A 19,185-nucleotide genomic window follows, 5' to 3' on the forward strand; every position below is an offset into this window, starting at 1 on the left:
AGCATGGATGTGTTCACCAATGGACCACGGCAAGATGGTGCGGAAGAGAAAAAGTATGGAGGGAGACTAAGGAAAAGGCAGCAATGTGGCGCAGAGGTAGCACCCAGGCAAGCCTCAAGCAAATAAAAAACATTTATGGCAGACACGTTCTCCCTCCATTGGAAAAGGAGTGGTCCGCTTTGAACCAGCAGGAAATTCCATTTCTCTGAACACTGATTTCTTGTTCACTCGGCAAAGCGGTCAAGGTTTCCTAGGTGGCCTCGAGGGGCCGCCATGGGGCAACAGGGAAGACCAAAGCTCCGCACCCCAGGAGCCGCCCCGCCGAAGGAGGAGCGGCCCGAGCCAGCCAGACCCGCCTCCCCGGACACGTCCGCGCGACTCGGGGCATGTTTTTCCGGCTCGGGGAGCGTGCTTTTCCGGGGCGGGACTTCCTGGTCATTCTGGCGCCCCGGCTGCGGATCAGGTAGCAGGGTCTGCCAGGAGGTCGGTGTGGCCAGACGGGCCTCAGGCCCCATGGAGAGGGCACTGCAGAGGACACCCGTTCTCGCTCGTCCTTCTTGATCGTTTACGGACGCCCTGAGGTTTGGGCACTCCCCACCCCAGGGCTCTTCCACTTCCTCCTCGCAGGCTCCGCCCCCGGCGTCCTGTGGCCATGGCGACCGCCCCGCGGGACTCAGTGGTGTGGAAGCTTGCGGGTCTGCTGCGGGAGTCGGGTGAGTGGCCTTCCGGTGGCGAAGGACCTCGGACCGAGTGGGCCTGCGCCCGGCCCTCTGGCATCTCCGAGTTGAGCGGGCTGGGGTCCCTTCATGTCCCTGACTCCTAGCGATTTGCTCGCCCGCCTTTACTTTCGGGGTCCGGTCTCTGACAGGGTAACAGCCTGCCGTCCTTCTGTGATACTGTCCGAGGGACCTGGTCTATACCTGCCAGACCAGGGACTGGTCATCCTCACTGTTGGATAGAATACGTGGACATGGAAGAGCTGGGGTCAGTCTCACTTGACCCACTCTCAGACTTGACGTGTGTGGTACCCTCACAGGACATCAGAGCTACTGAGGGGATTTTTTTTTTTAATCATAGTTTTTAATTGGAAAGGCAGATTTGCACACAGGAGAGAGAAAGATCTCTCCTGGTTCATTCCTCAAATGGTCACAATGGCCAGAGCCAGGAGTTCTTCCAGGTCTCCCTTGAGGGTGTAGGGTCCCAAGGCTTTGGGCTGTCCTCTGCTGCTTTCCCAGACCAAAGCAGGGAGCTGGATGGGAAGTGGAGCAGCTGGGACATGAATCGGGGCTCATATGGGATGCCGACGCAGCTTGTGCAAGGGAAGTATCTAGGCACTGAGCTATTGTGTGGGCCGGGGATTCATTTGAATGCACGTGAATATTGAGGACATTGTCCACTTAGCCACTGAGTGCTCAGATTGGCAACCTTGTTGATGATGACTGCTTTCCTCTAGCCTCTAGCCAGCCACATTTCCTGTGGGTTTCATGGGGCTGGCTTTTAGACAAATGTAGCAACTCCCTCCCTGGTGTAGGATCTCAGTCAGGACTCTGGATTCCTTTGCACTTCCGTGTTCCCATCTGCAGGACAGTTAATAGGGTCTGTCTCTCTCTGGGAACGTCTGAAGATTTCAATAGAGTTACAGAACCATCTGACACTTGTTACTGGTTAACTTTGGCCACCCTACTGGGCTTGGTGGTATGGTGGAATCTCTTTTCTGGCTTGTATTAATACCGTAGCTGTGTTGATTGTAATACACTTTGTATGATACTGTGCACTTGCTGAACTTCCTCTTTGAGGACAGAAAGGAAGGCGAGTGCTTGAACCACATCAGTGTCTCTGGTACATAAAGATCCTCTATGAGAGAGATTGCAGGGCTTGTTCAATCAGCATCCAAGCTGGCCCCAAGGCTTAGGGTTGGTGGGGTGTGCGAGTGTGTGATGGAAGAGGTAACCAGCAGATCTTTGTGGTGGTGGAATCGTCTTGTGTGTGGACTGTGAAGTACTTGCAGGGGTCTGTCTAGACAACACGGCCTGTGTCTTCGCATTTCCTGATTTTGACACCACACTGTATTTACATGAAATGCCATCCTTGGCTGAAAGGAGTGGGCATCTCTGTGATATTTCCACAGCATCCTTCCTTTCTGGCCTTTTACTTTAAAGTCAAAGAATGATTCTCCATGCCTCACCTACAGCGGATTCCTTTAGGTCAGTCATTGATACTGAGGTGGCCAGCTAGGCCTTCCAGGCTGATTATTTTGCGGGATGGTGAATGTCTGTTCCACAGACCATTTAAAGCCCTGAGGTTGCTTGGTCTGTCCCTGCCAACACAACTGCTGGTGGGACTTGAAATTCAGTCAGTCTGTAGCATGCTGATTTTTAAACTGATAATTTTGTGTGACTTCAGTAAATACCCAGATGGCCCTTGGCAGGAAGGAGACTTTCCACGTAGAGAGAGGGATGGCTTTTAACAAAAAGAACAGTAACAACACTTGAATGCTATAATGCATTATTACTATTCTTCCTATCACGTGACCTTTAGGGTTCTTCAAAAGTTTCCATAAATGTGGGAAAAGAGAACAAAAGAGAAGTCTTCCCACCAGCTTTCAGTAAAAGTGGCTGTGGGAGCATTCAGCTGTTATGGGGAAGGCTTCCCTGAGGAGGTTGGCCTTGAGCTGATCCTAACAGCACAAGTAAGAGAGCTCCTATGTGACCTTAGCAGCGGAAGGAGATGCATCAGAAAATGAACATGAGGGGCCAGGGGGAGGCGGGGCCTGTCATGGTGGCTCAGTTGGCTTACCCTCCCCTTGCAAGTTCCAGGATCCCAAATGAGTACCGGTTCATGTCCTGGCTGCTCCAATTCCCATCCAACTTCCTGCTTATGTCCTGGGAAAGCAGCAGAGGACAGCCCAGAGCCTTGGGGCCCTGCACTCGTGTGGGAGACCTGGAAGAGGCTTCTGACTCCTGGCTTCAGATTAGGTCACTTCTGGCTATATTGCAGTCATTTGGGGAGCGAACTAACAGATGGAAAAATCCTTGTCTCTCCTTCTCTCTGTAAATCTTCCTTTGCAATAAAAATAAATAAATCTCAAGAGAAAGAGAGAGAATGAATGAATGAATGAATGAATGAGAGGGCTGTGAACTCAAATGGAGTAGACCAGGCTTATTTGATCAGAAGGTGAAAGAAACTTTGCAGATAGTGGTTAGAGTTGTGTGGCCAAGCCGTCTCATGCATTAGATTGAATAGTTAGGACTTTTTTGAAGATGCAGTGGGGAGCCCTTTGATCCTGTAGTGGGAGATCTGTGATTGGGGTGGGAAGGGATGTCTTTTGGGGTCACAAAGTGCTAGAATAAAAGGAAAGCCCTTCTCCTGACCTGCCCTTTCTGCAGGAGACGCAGTGCTGTCTGGCTGTAGCACGCTGAGCCTGCTCACAGCTACGCTGCAACAGCTGACACGCGTGTTTGAGTTGTACCTGGGGCCCTGGGGCCCGGGGCAGACGGGCTTTGTGGCTCTGCCCTCCCATCCTGCCGACTCGCCCATCATCCTCCAGCTCCAGTTCCTTTTTGATGTGCTGCAGAAGACACTGTCACTCAAGGTGCTGAGGCTGGGGCAGGCAGGGTGGAGATGGGGGATGGACAAAGAGCCCAGGAGAAGGATGAGGCTGCGAGTGGGTCAAGAGAGCAAGACATCTGTAGGACCAGGATGCACTAATGTCAGAGATGCAGGTGCCTGTGCTCGAGGAGGGAGATCAGCCACGCCATAGTGACCAGTGTGTTTTCCTTTTAGCTGGTCTACGTCCCTGGTCCTGGCCTCCCGGGACCCATCAAGATTTTTCCTTTCAAGTCCCTTCGACAGCTGGAGGTACAGGAGCACTGGGGCATGATGATAGTGCTTGAAACCTAACTTGGGGCAACCCCTGGGGAAAGAGGTGGCATCTTTCGGTGGGGAGACCAGGCCTGGGTGTACAAACCCACAGTGTATGCTATCCATTCATTTTCCTGTTCAATGCTTCTCTTGGCCTCAGCTGGGCTCTGTTATCATCGGGGAGGTGGGGATGAGAGCTTTGATTTCTCTGAAGTTCTGCTCCCTCTCTCCCTTCCCTTTTCTCCCTCCCTCTCTCCCTTTCCCTGTCTAGCTCCGAGGTGTCCCCCTCCACTGCCTGCATGGCCTCCGCGCCATCTACTCCCAGCTGGAGACCCTGATTTGCAGCAGGAGCATGCAAGCTTTGGAGGTAAGAAGGGGGAGGTGGCTCCTGATGCCTCCTGCAAGATCTAGGGGAGCAAGCATTGCTGTTCTCTGCTGCCTTCCTGGCTCCTGCCTCCCTCCAGCGTCCTTGCACACCCCGCCACCCATGCTGCTGCAACATTCTGTCCCTGTGCAGAGGTTTGCAGTTAATTAAATATTCTTGTGGCTGCTACTCTCCTATCCCCACAGCAAACCCCTTGAAGACAAATCCCCAAGTTATGTTGAGGCACGCAGCCTCAGATGGAACCCAGTGCACAGGGCCAGAATGGCTGGATGGGAGGGCGCCGACTTGGTATGGTGAGGAGAGTGACAGACGTGTAAAGATGCTCCTGTCTCTCCTCTCAGGAGCTGCTGTCGGCCTGTGGAGGGGACCTGTGCTCTGCCCTCCCCTGGCTGGCCCTGCTCTCTGCTGACTTCAGCTACAATGCACTGACGGCCTTAGACAGCTCCCTGGTGAGTACCTTGGGGACGGCGTTCTGGGAGGAGAGCAGGCGGGCTGGTGTGGTGTCCTTATAGTAAGGCTGTGTTTTCCCATTTCTTTTCCCGACCCGCTCAGCGTCTCCTGTCAGCTCTGCGCTTCTTGAAGCTGAGCCACAATCAAATCCAGGACTGCAAGGGCTTCCTCATGGTGAGTACACACAGCCTGACAACTGACCATCCCTACCAGCCTGGGCCTTTGACTACCCTCACACTCTCTCGTGGACCCCATCTGCCACCTTGTCCTTCCCACTGGGTGGCATCACATCTGGGTGCTGTTTGGGGGCTCAAAGTGGAGTTCAGATCTCAGTTTCTGATAGCCTGTGTCACTTGGGACCAATAAGGTAACTTCTTGTATTCTTCACCTTTAAAGTAGCAATCATAGTAGTAGCTACTTTTTGTTTGTTTGTTTGTTTGTTTTTAAAGATTTATTGAAAAGGCAGATTTACAGAGAGAAGGGGAGAGAGAGAGAGAGAGATCTTCCATCTGCTGATCCATTCCCCAAATGGCTGCAACAACCAGAGCTGAGTTGATCCGAAGCCAGTAGCCAGGAGCCTTCTCTGCGTATCCCATGTAGGTGCAGGGTCCCAAGACTGAGCCATCCTGTACTGCTTTTCAAGGCCATAAACAGGGAGCTGGATGGGAAGTGGAGCAGCTGGGACATATAGCCAATTGTGCCTTCATGCCAGCCTCAAGTAGGGGCTTTTGTGTAAGAGAATAAGAGTGAAGAACGTGTAGACCAGAGCCTAGGCTTAGAGATTCTGGTAAAGCGCTTGTTTTGCATTTTCTCCCATTTCCCTGTCAACACTGAACAAAGCTGGGTGCTAAAGAATGGGCAGATTTTAATCAGTACTAAACTATTATAATAGGAAAGAAGGTCCAACATGAACTGAGCTCCAGTTCGATCTGTGCAGAGGTCACTGGGCATTTTAAAAGGGAGATTAGGTGGGGAAGTGGCAAGGACCTGAGCAGAGCCAGGGAAGTAGACACAAAGAGCAGAAGGAGGCTTTGGTCTTGGTGAAACACCTCTGGGCTTGCTGACCTGTGTACCTCATCTTTGTTAGGCCCCTAAGCCCACAGAGACTGTGGGACAGGGGCCCTATGCTGGCTGCTACAAGTAGTCAGTTATTTGGCAGCCTGAGTTTTCCCTGGTAGGAATTTAAGGGCGCCGGGGTAGCCATCCTGAGGATGTGGGCTTGAGCTGCTGGGAAGCACGTGGATCTTTGTCCAAAGTTCTTTTTTATTTTGAGAGGCAGAGAGGTGCAGAGATTGCTTATCCTCTGGTTGATCCCCAAGTTGCCTGCAATAGCTGGGACTGGGGTGGCCCCAAACTGGGAGCCACTTGGGAGCAATCGAGGTCTCCCAGTCTGCTTCAAGTCTGTTTTTTCTTGAAGTAGATTTGAAAATCAGAATAACAGAGGTTGAGATAGATATAATTTCCATTGTTTGTTCATGAACTGGAATTCAGAACTCAGACTAGGTCTTCCACATGGGTGGCAGGGGCCCAAGTACTTGAGCTATTAAGCCACTGTCTCCTAGAGTGTGCGTTAGTGGGAAGCTGGGTCAGAAGTGGAGCTAGGACCCAGACACCCTAATCTGGGACACGAGTATCCTAAGTGGCAGCTTAACCTGAAATACCACAATACTCACATGAGTTTTATTGTGGAAGTTGAAATAATTTTTTTTAAGATTTTATATATGTGTATATATACACGCAGAGAGGGGGTGGGGCGGGAAAGTAGATCTTTCATTGCCTGGTTCATTCCCTGAATGGCTGCAATAGCTGTGACTGGGCCAGTTGAAAGCTGGGAGCATGGAAATTCCATCATGGGTTGCAGGGTGCCATGTACTTGGGCTATCTTTTGCTGCTTTTTCAAGAACGTTAGCAGGGGGCTGGATCAGAAGTGGAGCAGTCAGGACTGAAAATGGTGCTTGTATGGGTTGCCAGTGTCACAGGTATTAACTTAACCCACTGTGCTACAGTATTGATCCTGGAAAAAAGATTATTTGTTTTATATATATATATATATGTATTTAAAGGTTTATTTGTTTTTTATTGGAAAGACAAATTTATAGAGAGAAAGAGAGACAGAAAAAAAGATCTTCTACCCATTGGTTTACTTCCCAAGTGCCTGCAATGGCTGGAGCTGAGGTAATCTGAAGCCAGGAGCCAGGAACTTCTTTTGGGTCTCCCACATGGGTGCAGGGTCCCAAGGCTTTGGGCCGTTCTCTACTGCTTTCCCAGGTCACAAGCAGGGAGCTGGATGGGGAGTGGAGCAGCTGGGACACAAAGCGGTACACAAATGGGATTTAGGCACAAGCAAGGTGAGGATTTAGCCACTGAGTCATTGTGCGAGGCACAGAAAAAAGATAATTTATGTTGAATTTGTGTTGAGTATTCTTCAGTTTTTATAGGCCAAGGTTGAGGCCTAGTCAAAAAAGAGGCTTTTTAGAAGGGCTCAACTAGAGTTGATCAAGATGAGAATCTTTTTGGTCCTTGTTCAGGGAGAGACATTTGTCTTTCGTGTGAGCAACATCAATCCGTTTCTTGCCTGACAAAGTTTTGTTCATTAAGGGCCAACTGAACTGTGTAGTGAGACTCAATAATAGAGGATATTTGCTAGATGATGTGAACATTTAATGGAGGTCATTTCTATGGAAATGCAAAGAAAAAGATCAGTGACTGGAGCAGACTATAAATCTGTTTTCTGAGTCCCAAAGGCACATAGCTGGGAAGATTCCGCACTGTTGAGCTCTGAGCATCTCCCAAGGGGACCTGAGGATGGTGGGGGCAGTCTGATGGATTTCTTGGGCCATGGTGTGAGTGTTTCTGCTGCTGCTCCGGCCTCAGCGTCATGGTCCTGGTTCTTTCCTGGAGCAGAGCTTGAGGATTCAGGAGTTGCTGTGGTCTTTGTGAGTGGGCCCCTTAGGGTGGGAGTGGCGGGCGCAGCAGCTCTGGGCATGTAGTGGTTCACACACAGTCTTTTGTGTGATGAGGCCTCTTCACGTTCATATGCAGTAGTCCGGTTGGAGCTCGCTGGCATTTTCTTCAGATTCTGGTTGAGGGTGGAGACAGGGACAGGTCATCTACAGGGTGACCTAGAGCTTAGCGCAGTCCGATTTTCATTCTCAGTGATGCCGAATCAAGAGGGAGGGATGAAACCTTTGTTTTGAGAATTGTAGCAAGTATTAAAACAAACTAGAAGAATTGAGAATTTGCTGAGGGCTGACAAAATGTGTAAGGCGGGACCCAGTCCTGTTGGCCAGTCGATAATCAAACCTCACAGTAAATGAACAGGACTGGGGGACCTGTGTGGGCCAAGTGGGTTAGGCCAGTGCTGGCAGTGCCAACAGCTCGTATTGAGTGGCAGTTCGAGTCCTGGCTGCTCACTTCCAATCCAGCTTTCTGTCAATGTGCTGCGGAAGGTAACAGAAGATGGCTTGAACTCCCACCACCCAGATGGAGTTCCTGGCTCCAGGCTCCTGGCTCTGACCTGGCCATTGTGGCCATCTGGACAGTGATCCAGTGAAGGGAGAATGTTTCTATCTCTGCGACTGTGCCATTCAAGTAAGTAAATCCTTAAAAAGGAAAAAGAAAATGAACAGGACTAGAATCTGGGTATGTTAATAGTTTTTTTTCACTGAAACAAACAAGTTTTACCTTTAATTACCCCTTGATTGATTGAAGACAATAAAAGTAAGATTGTGTTCACAAAATCAGCCTGTTCTCAGTAGATTTGACCTGCTTGTTCACATAGGTGTGATTACATAGGTAATTGACTACATGCCTTTTTAAGTTTACTTTGGTAGAACATTTTAAAAACAGTTTCAGAATGGACTGAAAAAAAGTGTTTATTTTATTTTTATTGGAAGGGCAGAATTTCAGGGAGGAGAAACAGAGAAGGATCTTCCATTGCCTGTCCACTCCCCAAATGGCTATAACGGCTGGAACTGGGCCGATCTGAAGCCAGGAGCATCTTCCAGGTCTTCTACATGGGTGACGGGGCCCAAGAACTTGAGCAATCTCCTGCTGCTTTTCCAGGCTAGAAGCAGGGAGCTGGATTGAAAGTGGAACGGCTATGACACAAACTTTTTCCCATGTAGGATACTGGCACTGCAAGTAGAGGCTTAGGCTACTATGCCACAGCACCCACCCCAGACTACTTTTAAAAGATTTAGGTCATCAACTAAACTGTATCAAAAAACAAAAAACAAACAAACAAGAAAAGATCTGGGGAGCCAAGGCAAGAGCTTGCAGCAGGCCTCACCTGCAGCCTTCAGATTTGTAAATCCCCTTCTTTTTTTTTTTTTTTAAGATTTATTTATTTTTAATGGAAAGTCAGATATACAGAGAGGAGAAGGAGAGAGAGGAAGATCTTCTGTCCACCAGTTCGCTGCCCAAGTGGCCACAATGGCTGGAGCTGAGCTGATCCGAAGCCAGGAGCAGGGAGCTTCTTCCGGGTCTCCCACACGGGTGCAGGATCCCAAGGCTTTGGGCCGTCCTCGACTGCTTTCCCAGACCACAAGCAGGGAGCTGGATGGGAAGCAGGACACTAACTGGACACTAACTGGACACTAACTGGTCCCCATATGGGATCCCAGCACATGCAAGATGAGGACTTTAGCCACTGGGCTACCCTGCCAGGCCCAAATCTTCCCCTTTAAAATGCCCAGGGTAGCCTTCTGTCCCAATGCCTGGCAGGAAGTTACCTTTATGATTCATTGGGAAGACTGGCATGCCTGGTTTTTCCTAGAGGGTTTGTGAACCTCCATAAATTTCAGCTTAAGATCCTTAAAACCCTATCAGCCTAGTTAGATCATCAGCTTTCCCAGTTAGGTTGTGCTCCTTGGAGGACAGATTCTTGGCAAACTGATGTCTATAACTGTATTCCAGGCAAATGGGAACAACCTGCTGGGGAGTCCAAATTCTTGGGGGGAAAAGAGAAATGTTTCATTTTTGTTCACTAAAGCACAATGGACCATATTGTGAGTCATGACTAACCTCAAAGGGGAAGAGGTTCCTCGTGTCCAGAAATGAGAACATCAAAGAACCAACAATGTTGTAAGCAAAAAATTCTGAAAACCGGAAGCAGCCCTTGCCTGCTCTGTCTCACGGTTCTTAGTCTCCTAGATCTTGGCTGGCAGTTTTAGGAACTATCAGCTTTCTCATGGCCCAATTTGGAAGCCTGACTCAGACCATGGTGATTTAAGTGGTGCCATGAAACAACCATAGGCTACATGGCATGGTCCTTTTCCTTGGGCTGTGAGGTGGATAGTCCCTTCTTGTTGAGACAAGTGCTCTGACCTGTCCCTGGTTACAGGAGCTTTTAGGAAAGTCATCAGCTGATCCAGGGACTATCCAGGAATGACAAAGGTTAGAACGTTTGGTTGCAAATGAGGTTGTGTTCAGCCTCAAGTTGTTTGCTTCTGGGGGTCTCTGTGTCCCTGGATGGCCCCAGTGTGGCCTAGAAGCCTGAAGTGTGAGTGAGTTGGGGAGCCCGACCTCCCACAGAGCCTGGGACATCAGGCACTGCCTGGAACCAAGAATGAAATCTTGGGCAGCCTTGAGTTTTGTTAGTCAGGAAGTTAAGGGTGCTGGAGTGGCGTTCCAGGACCGAGGCCTGGAGCTCTCAGGAACCACGCTGGCATTTGTTGTGCTCTTTCCATGGGAGTGGGAACAGGGGTGGAGGAAACAGTTGCTTAAGCAAGGTCAAGGCTGAGTCAAGAAGAGGCTCAGAAGTCCCCAGTCGGGTTTTGGTTAAGGTGAGGTCCTTGTCTCCCACCCCCCTGCCAGGATTTGTCGGAGCTCTACTATCTGGACATCTCCTACAACCGCTTGCATTTGGTGCCAAGGATGGGGCCCTCGGGAGCTGCCCTGAGGATGCTGATACTACGAGGCAATGAGCTCCAGAGCCTGCGTGGTGAGCGCGGTACACTGGGGCCAGGCGGAAGGGTGTGCGGGACAGTGAGCCTTGAGATGCCTCGGAAGCGGGGAGGGTTGAGCTATTCCTCTTAGTCTTTCCGCAGCCCCCTCCTCTGGCACACGCCCCACCATGCCTGCTGGCATCCACATGCCCTTCTTCCCTTTTTGTCTCTACTCCAGGCCTGGAGCAGCTGAGGAACCTGAGGCACCTGGATGTGGCGTACAATCTGCTGGAAGGACACAGGGAGCTGTCCCCTCTGTTGCTGCTGACGGAGCTCCGCAAGGTGAGCTGTGGATGTCCCCCACGCCCCACTGGGCTGGAGGTGGCTGCCTGCTCCCCCAAACACCTGGGGAGACCCCAGACCCCCGTCGTTTCCTCATCCTGTTCCCTCAGCTCTTCCTGGAGGGGAATCCTTTATGGTTCCACCCTGAGCACCGAGCGGCCACCGTGCAGTACTTGTCCCCGCGGGCCAGGGACACAACTTCTGGCGTGAGTGATTGTCCTGTGTGTCCCCTGCTTTCCTCCTCCCACCCGGTCCTGCCTCCCTGCGCCCTCTTGCCATCCCTCGGGAGGGGCCAGGGCCCGGACCCCGTGTTACTCTGTTGTCAGCACCGAGCCACCAGGGCCGGCTCCATCCCCAGCGCTCCGTCTCCCCTCTGTCCCTGCTCAGTTCTTTCTTGATGGTCGCGTCCTGTCAGCGAGGGACTTCCAGGTCAGTGTGGTGGGGGCAGAGGAGCTAGGTGGCCAGGGCTGCTGGAAAGGAGGGTGCCGCCAAGGGAGCTGGGGGCAGCCAGGGGACACTCTGGGCTGGTGTGGGCTGGGCACAGGTGCTCCTTGACCCTGACTTCTCTCTTCCATGTCATGTACCAGGCCCCTGCATCCTCAGGGCTGGGCCCTCCTGCCACTCTTGTACCCTGGTCAGCAGGGAGTCTGACCGAAACCTCAGGTGGCCCTGAGCTGAGTGACAGCCTCTCCTCAGGGGGCATTGTGCCCCAGCCCCCACTGCGGAAGGTTAAGGTAACACTGCTTTTATGCCTGGATGTGGGAGTGGTGGGGAGGCCTTACCCTCTTGCAGTGGCTGTGCTGCGCTAGACTGGAGTGGCCACAGCTGGCAGTGCCAGCAGCCCTGGCTTGGGTGGACCTCTGTCCTGCTGTTGCCCTCAGAGCCGAGTGCGAGTGAGGAAGGCCAGCATCTCCGAGCCCAGTGACACAGACCCGGAGCCGCGTACGCTGGACCCCTCCCCGGCCGGTGAGTTGGCCCAAGGCACTCACCCTCCCACCCCACTTGGTTCTCTTAGACCCTTGAACACTGTGATGGGAGGAGCTATTGTCAGGTGGGTTGGAACATTACAGAAGATCTTAGGGTCAGTTTACACTAGAGGAAATAGAAGTACCTGCCCCTAGCAGCACTGACCAAAGGTTGTCAAGGACTATCAGCTATGCAGTGTGCTACAAGTAGGGGCTCTTGTGGGCATATGCGTTTACAGGGGGCTGGGTTAAACATGGGGTCTCTTTCTTGAGGGATTGCAGCAGCTTGCATAACATGACTATGTATCGTGACTCTCCATAGCGGCTTGGGTTGTGCCCTGCTGGCTTGTGTGTGACCAGCATGTGAGAGCACACACGTGGGGACATGCTGCTCGGGGGACACTTGCTGCCTCCCTTGTGCAGCCCACTCACCTCTGCCTCCCCCACCTGCCCAGAGTGGTTTGTGCAGCAGCACCGGGAGCTGGAGCTGCTCAACAGCTTCCGGGAGCGGTTCGGCTGTGAGTGGCTGCAGTACCGGAACCATGTGGAGACCTCTGGGAGTGCCACGCCGGCTGCCTCCAAAGCTGATGCCTGCAACATGCCACCGCCACCGCCTCCTCGGGACTGCCCAGACCCAGAGCCTCTGCCCAGCCCTCCGCCCCCAGAGGAGGAAGCTGCAGGCACCGAGCTCTCCCCCCAAGATATGTTGGAGGAGGGAAGGTTGGGGCCGGAGCCACGGGAGGCAGAGGAGAGGGAGGAGCAGGAAGAAGAGGAGGAAGCAAAGGAGGAAGAAGAGGAGCAGGTACAGAAGGAAGTAGCAGGTGGGTACTGCATGGCCGTAGGAGGAGCTGGGAGGAGTGATACTGGATGACCTGCAAATGGGGACCGGCCAGCCTGGCAGCAGAACCGGAGTCTTGGGGCCACATTCCTTCCCTCCAGGCCTCCTCTCTTTGTCTCTTCTCAGCGGAGCTCTGCCGGCCCATGCTGGTGTGTCGCCTGCAGGGCCCCGAGGGCCTGCGGGGCCAGGAGTGCTTTCTCCGGGTCACTGCTGCCCACTTGTTTGAGGTGGAACTTCAGGCAGCCCGGACTCTGGAGCGGCTGGAGCTGCAGTGCCTGGAGTCCGCTGAACTGGAGCCCGAGATGTCAGCCCAGGAGGAGCCGGGGCCCGAGGTGAGGATGGAGTGGCCTGTGGGTACGTGCCAGCCACTGGACGCGCTGCTACTGCAGTCCTTGGGGGTGCTTGGATCCCAGGAGTGATGCTGGTGTGTGTGTGTTGACGAGGGTGTGCTGAAGCCCATTTGAGGGTGAGGGCTGGGCTGTGCTGGACCCTAGAGTTAGGATGCCAGCACAAGGTCTTGGACGGGGTTCCGAGTGCGTGTTTTTTCCATGCCCTTGGTTTAACACTGCTCCTGCTCTGACACCCCCATGCCTCACAGTTTCCACCTGGTTCCCTCTTCTTGTACAGGGCTCAGGCCTGCTCCCTGGGGCGCCCATCCTCCTGCTGCGCTTCTCCTACATATGCCCTGACCGGCGCTTGCGTCGCTATGTGGTGCTGGAGCCCGATGCCCATGCAGCCATCCAGGTGATGGGGCCTGGAGCGGGGTTTGCAAGGCTGGGGCGCTGATGGGAAATCCTCCTGCTCCCAGCTGCCTCTGAACTGCATCCCCTCACCCTGCCCCTCCCAGGAGCTGCTTGCTGTTCTGACCCCAGTGACCGACAGAGCTCAGCAGCAGCTGCCTGGGGAAGCCAAGGAGCTGCCCAGGGGCAGATTCCAGTGTCTGCGCTGTGGCAGGGAAGGTTGGAGGCCTCTGTGTGCAAATACAGGTTGGTACCCACCCTGCCCTTGACCTCTCCACTGCAGAGTTGGGCTGGGGAGGGAGCAGAGGAACTCTGGTGAGGCAGGGTGCTGGAACAGAAACCAAAACCTGCCCGCCTGCTGGGTTTTCAAGAACGAAAGCAGAAACTACAAAAAGGAGAAGGGACTTCTCGATTTTCCCTTCTGGTCAGGAAGTGCCATCTTCCTGCCTGCTGTGACACACCCATGACTTTTTCATAACCTGGACGCCTTCTGGCGTTTTGGCCAGTGCTGCAGAAACAGCACAAGCCCGGAGGTGCCCTTCCTGCAGGATTGGGTTGTAGTGCTGCCCCCTGCTTGGCCGCGGGTTTGTCCTTCCTGACTGACCTGACAAGCTAGCTGATTCCCAGGAGTGCCTTGCAACATCTCCAGTCTATTCTTCCAAGCAGGTTCCCCTTGGCCAAACAAAAAGCAATGTCTTTGAAGAAAGAAACACTTTGGATCCCCTGCCGTGTTGAGATGCCTGGTTTTTGTTAGCTGCTTGCCTCTTGGCAGCGGCTTGAGCAGGGGTGTCCACTTGGTTCAGAGTGGACGCCTGTTCTGCTGTCCAGGTGGTTGCATTCCTTGGCAGGCAGACCCAGCAGCACAACCCGGATGATGGCAGCAGCCCCAGCCTCCCCTGGACCCTGGTGGTGCTCTCTGGAGCTCTGGGGCCTTGGGAGTCTCTCCTGTGTGGCGTTATTAGTGAATGCTACCTGTGTGAGGGACTCCTTTTGTTTGAACATCAGTTACCGCATCAGCACCATGGCATGTTTTTAGGACCTGGTGACAGGCAGATCCCTGGGACGGAGCAGATCTCCCCAACTTGGTAGTAGCCATGGCTTCCTGCAGCTGTGTGGCCTTGGGCGGGAGGCGTGGATTGTTTAGTCTTCTCTCTGTTTATTTGAAGGTGGGAGAAGGGAGTTTTGACTCTGGCACCTTGAACTGCTCTGAGCCTGCCTTCCCTCCCTGCAGCTGACTTCAGCCCTCCTCTCTTCAGCTGTCCTCACAGACCCCAGTGGCATGCCCGGATCTCTGTGCCTTTGACTATAGAGCTGCTACTAGGCAGGGCTGGGGGTTGGCTCCACGTTTGGCTGTAGCATCATCAACGCTTTTCCTATTCTGCACACAGGGGTATGGGAGCATGGAGGGAGCCAGAGCAGGGTGTAGTTGAGTCTGGCCTAGTCTGAGGTCAGAAGGTGGGGTGTGAGGAAGAAGAAGCTGTGTTCAGCCTGGCCCTCGTGGGGCTGAGGGCACTGCTGTTGGAGGTTATGGTGCAGTGTGTGAAGCCAGAGCTATCAGCACTGGCAGGAGGCCTGCAACCAGGCAGGGAGTGTCACGGAGTGTGGGGGGCTTGTGTGCGGTGTGCAGAAGGGGCGGAGGGGCTCACAGGGCCTGCATCCCCCCCTGCCCTGCAGAATCTCCTGCTGTGTGTCCAAACTGTGGCAGCGACCATGTGGTTCTTCTGGCTGTGTCCGGGAGAAGCCCTGATGACAGGGAGCAGAGCCAGGGACAGCATTCGCCAGTTCCCTGTGAGTCCTCAAGCGCTGCCTGTGACGCCTCTGGCCACAGCGACCACTCTGCTGGGACTGCTGGCGACTCGCATCAGGCTCCCAGCAGCTCCCACTCCCACAGCAGCTGGAGCCTCAGTCCCCGTGAGTAGCGGTGACTCAGACAGGAGTGGGTTTGATGGAGGGGAAGGGCAAGCTGGGTGGAGATGGAGTCTGCATTGCCAGAGGCGGCTAACGGTCCCCTGGTTGCCCCCAGCCCTCGAGCGCCATGGCCTGCGCTCCGTGGACCACCGACTACGGCTCTTCCTGGATGTTGAGGTGTTCAGTGATGCTCAGGAGGAGTTCCAGTGCTGCATCAAGGTTTGTGCCACCAGACACTGCCCAGGGCCCCTAGACTGCAGCCTGGTGCCCACTGTTCCTACCACGGGAAGTCGAGCCAGGCCCTGGGTTTCCACTCCACAGTTAGTGTCCTGTTGTGGCTGTATTTGAACCTTGGTTGCCACCCTTCTCCCTTGGGGATCACACCTGCCTCACAGGAGTGGCATGAGAGTGGAGGTCAGTGAAGTGCTCCATGTGGCACGTGGCACTCGATATGGGGGCTCCTGGTGCCGTTACAGATGCTCAGTGCTACTCGGCCTGTTTGTTGAGCTCCTGATGCGTACCAGATGTTAAGGAATGCAAGCCCAACTTGCCCTTGATCTTAACATCTGGAGAAAGGGCCTGGTGACTGTCATGCAGTGGGAAAGGACTGTAGTTGGGTGAAGGATCCCACATGAGTTAGGAGTCCTCCTTGGAGGTGCTGCCCGAACTGAGTGGTAAAGATGAATTAAGAAGTTGGAAGGAAAAGGAAAAGGAAGGTGGGGGTGACGAAAGGAGCATGACATGGAGGCGGGAGGGGGCAGCGAGCGGCGAGGGCAGCCTTGGCTGAGGAACCACGGTGTGTGGTTGTTAAGACCTTGGACATGGTCTTGTGGGCTTCTGGGAGCCACTGAAGGGTTTGAAGCAGAGTGTGATGGGTGGGTTGGAGGCAGTGATGACTGGCAGAGAAGATCTGGGGGGCAGAGTGAGGGCAGTGGCTGTGGGAGGGAGAGGCAGCGGAGCTCAAGGTCAGATGGGGTGGACTCAGGGCAGTGAGAAGAGGTCGGGGGAGAAACACGTGCCCACCTCCCTGCTTCTGTGGTTTCTAGGTGCCAGTGGTGTTGGCAGGTCTCACAGAATTTCTGGGCCTTGTAGTTGTGTCCGATCACAAGCTTTATCTGTTGAAGGTGACAGGGGAGATCTGGTGAGTGAGCCGGAAGCATAGCCGGGGCCTCCTTCTCTGTCTCAGCCCTCACGCTGTGCGTCACTGATCCATCTCTCTCCACAGCGGGCCTCCAGCCGGCTGGCTGCAGTCGACCCTGGCTGTTGCCCTGCAGGATCTGAGTGGCATAGAGCTGGGCCTGGCGGGGCAGAGCCTGCGGCTGGAGTGGGCAGCCGGGACCAGCGGCTGTATGCTGCTGCCCCGAGATGCCAGGCATTGCCGGATCTTCCTTGAGGAGCTGCTGGGTGAGCCAGGGAAGGGAGAGGCCAGGAAGTTTGGGTGGGGCCCTCAGGGCTGAGCTCCCCAAGCCTGGCACCCTTCAGTAGTGCACCCTGTGGTGGTGCCAGTGGTCACAGAGCTTGTGCCAGTTTATGAAATTGAGAACTGCAGAGAACAGGAGGAGGTTGAGAGGCAGAGGACTAGGCTGGGGAGCACAGAGCCTGCTGAGGCTTCCCTGTCACCTGCTGGCTCTCTGCAGATGTCTTGGGGTCTCTGCCCCCTACCCAGAGGAGCTGTGTCAGCGCCACAGAAGAGGAGGTGACCCCGCAGCACCGGCTCTGGTGGGTCATGGGAGGCATAGGTGGGGCAGCTCCAGACATGGTCCTGCCACCCGTCCTCCTGCCCACACCTCCCTGGGGACCCTGGGCCCCCTCCTGAGCCAGCCCTTTCCTCCCATTGCCCCCTGAACTTCCCCTCCCCCTTCCAGCTGACCCACCTGTGTCCGCCATGTTCCCCCCAGGCCACTACTGGAGAAGGACTGTTCCTCGGAGGGTCCCCGCTTCTTCTACCTTCGGGTGTTCCTGGTGGAAGGTCAGGTCTGCGCGCTGCCCTGCCCTACCCCTGGAGCCAGCAGCCTCTGCAGTGCCCCATGACAGCTGTCACTTCTGTAGCCAGTCCTCTGAGCCCAGGCTGGATTCAGAGGTCGGCTCCCTGCTTCTAGAGGCGGTCCTAGGAGGCACCTGTGTCAGACCCTTGTTCTTTGGGAGTCCAGGCTGTCTCTGAAGTGAGGCAGAGGAGTGGGGGTAGAGAGGACTCCCAGTTTGTTTGGGCTGGGAGGGCACTGGCACAGACTCCTTCGGCTTGGGCCTCAGAGGTTGGAAGCTAGAGATCCCTGGTGTTTGGAAAGTGTTTGGGGTTTGGTGTTTGGGGGTGGGGTGGGTCTTGTCCCTTGGGGGCACAGGGTGCATGTTGGTCCGTCTGTGAGGCTCAGGCCTTTTCTCCCAGGCAGCGCTGGGACCCAGACCTTCCACTGGCTTCTGTTGTGGGCCTCACCCTGCCTCTCTCCCTGCAGGCCCCTCTCTATGTCCTGTGTCTCTTCTGCTGACTCTGTCTACACTGTACCTGTTAGATGAGGATGCTGCAGGGTCCCTGGCAGAGCCCCCTCTTCCAACAGTTTCTGGCGAAGCCCCTGGGAAGGCCCTCGGGCCCTCCCTGCACGTGCGGGGCCAGCAGCCTCTAAGCAGTCTGAGTTCGGTGCTGCTCTATCGTGCAGCCCCCGAAGCCCTGCGCCTGGTCTTCTATGATGAGGTAGGGGCACAAAGGTGGGAGTGGGAGGGAGGAAGGGAGGGCAGAGGGCGGGAGTTCTGAAGACAGGGTGGGGAGATGATGCTGGGGTGCTGGAGAGGGTGGGGATCGCATCCCAGGATGAACTGCTGATGAGGAAACATAGTGTATGGGGATCTGGGATACAACCAGGTGAGGATGAAGAGCAGGTGGATAGCAAGGCAGCTGGCCGTGGGAGCACCCAGGACGTGAGCCCCATCACGAATGAACAGGGCGGCTTTTGCTTAGGCCCAGCTGCTTGGGGTTTGCTAGCTGGACTCACTGTCCCGGCCCTCTGCACTTCATAGCCCCAGGAGGAGGAGGACTGGGACTTGATCCTGTTTTACAGATGAGGCTTGGGGACATTACCAAGTGGTAGAGGCAGGAACTCAATACATGTACTTCCTTGGACTTGATTGTGGATCTTAGCATTTTTTAGATCTGGGGTGGGGAAAGGGACTAGAACTAATCCTGGACGCCCTCTGGAGGCTTCCTGAGGAGGTTGCTAGGGCTCAGTTTACAAAGCTGGGAGGCCAGATCTTTCCTGGGAACTGACAGAGGCTTGGGGAGGGAAAGGACTTGAGCAGAAAAGGGGCCGCAAGTCCTCCCTGGTATGTCTCACCTAGCTCACTTGCTCACCCTGCTAGGTGTCACGACTGGAGAGCTTTTGGGCACTCCGTGTTGTGTGTCGGGAGCAGCTGACAGCCCTGCTGGCTTGGATCCGAGAGCCCTGGGAGGAGTTGTTTTCCATTGGACTACGGATGGTGACCCAGGAGGACCTTGACCGATGAGACTCGTCCTCTGACCGTGGCTTAGACCTCAGGAGCCATGCCATGCCATGGATGGTGCTTCTCTGGCTTCCAGGCTCTGCTTGTGTACCCCTCTGGCCTCTGGGCCCCGGCCAGTGAGCCACCAGGTGGCACTGGGTGGAAGGGAAAGAGGAGAAGTGGTCTGGCCTCTGGAGTAGCAGGCCCAGGGCATCCGGCCACATGGCTGGGAGGAGCATTCCTCCTGCACTTTTTCTCAGGTACTAATAAAGTTGTTTCTATCGCAGGTGTCTGTGGTGGTGCTTTGATGTGTCACTCATGGCCCAATCATTTTTCCCAA

General features: G+C 54.4%; 1 protein-coding gene across 1 annotated transcript; it reads left to right on the forward strand.

The window, feature by feature from the left end:
* Positions 1 to 223: 223 nt before the first annotated feature.
* Positions 224 to 19,185, forward strand: STK11IP (serine/threonine kinase 11 interacting protein). The gene is made up of 24 exons (XM_004576787.2): positions 224 to 713; positions 3,387 to 3,592; positions 3,784 to 3,858; positions 4,133 to 4,228; positions 4,588 to 4,695; positions 4,799 to 4,870; positions 10,514 to 10,640; positions 10,823 to 10,926; positions 11,037 to 11,132; positions 11,314 to 11,355; positions 11,514 to 11,660; positions 11,808 to 11,892; positions 12,347 to 12,712; positions 12,856 to 13,061; positions 13,357 to 13,473; positions 13,577 to 13,715; positions 15,144 to 15,380; positions 15,493 to 15,596; positions 16,424 to 16,518; positions 16,603 to 16,781; positions 17,015 to 17,096; positions 17,276 to 17,346; positions 17,828 to 18,063; positions 18,726 to 19,185. The coding sequence occupies exons 1-24, from the start codon at positions 653 to 655 to the stop codon at positions 18,867 to 18,869; spliced, it is 3,195 nt and encodes a 1,064-aa protein (XP_004576844.2). The 5' UTR covers positions 224 to 652; the 3' UTR covers positions 18,870 to 19,185.

Source organism: Ochotona princeps, chromosome 5, assembly GCF_030435755.1.
Source record: "Ochotona princeps isolate mOchPri1 chromosome 5, mOchPri1.hap1, whole genome shotgun sequence".
NCBI lineage: Eukaryota > Metazoa > Chordata > Mammalia > Lagomorpha > Ochotonidae > Ochotona > Ochotona princeps.

Coding starts and splice junctions, on each gene's coding strand:
- STK11IP (XM_004576787.2), top strand. CDS start 653: ATGGCGACCGCCCCGCGGGACTCAGTGGTGTGGAAGCTTGCGGGTCTG. Junction 17,097..17,275: donor ACCCCGCAGCACCGGCTCTG/GTGGGTCATGGG, acceptor TGTTCCCCCCAG/GCCACTACTGGAGAAGGACT. Junction 17,347..17,827: donor TCGGGTGTTCCTGGTGGAAG/GTCAGGTCTGCG, acceptor CTCTCCCTGCAG/GCCCCTCTCTATGTCCTGTG.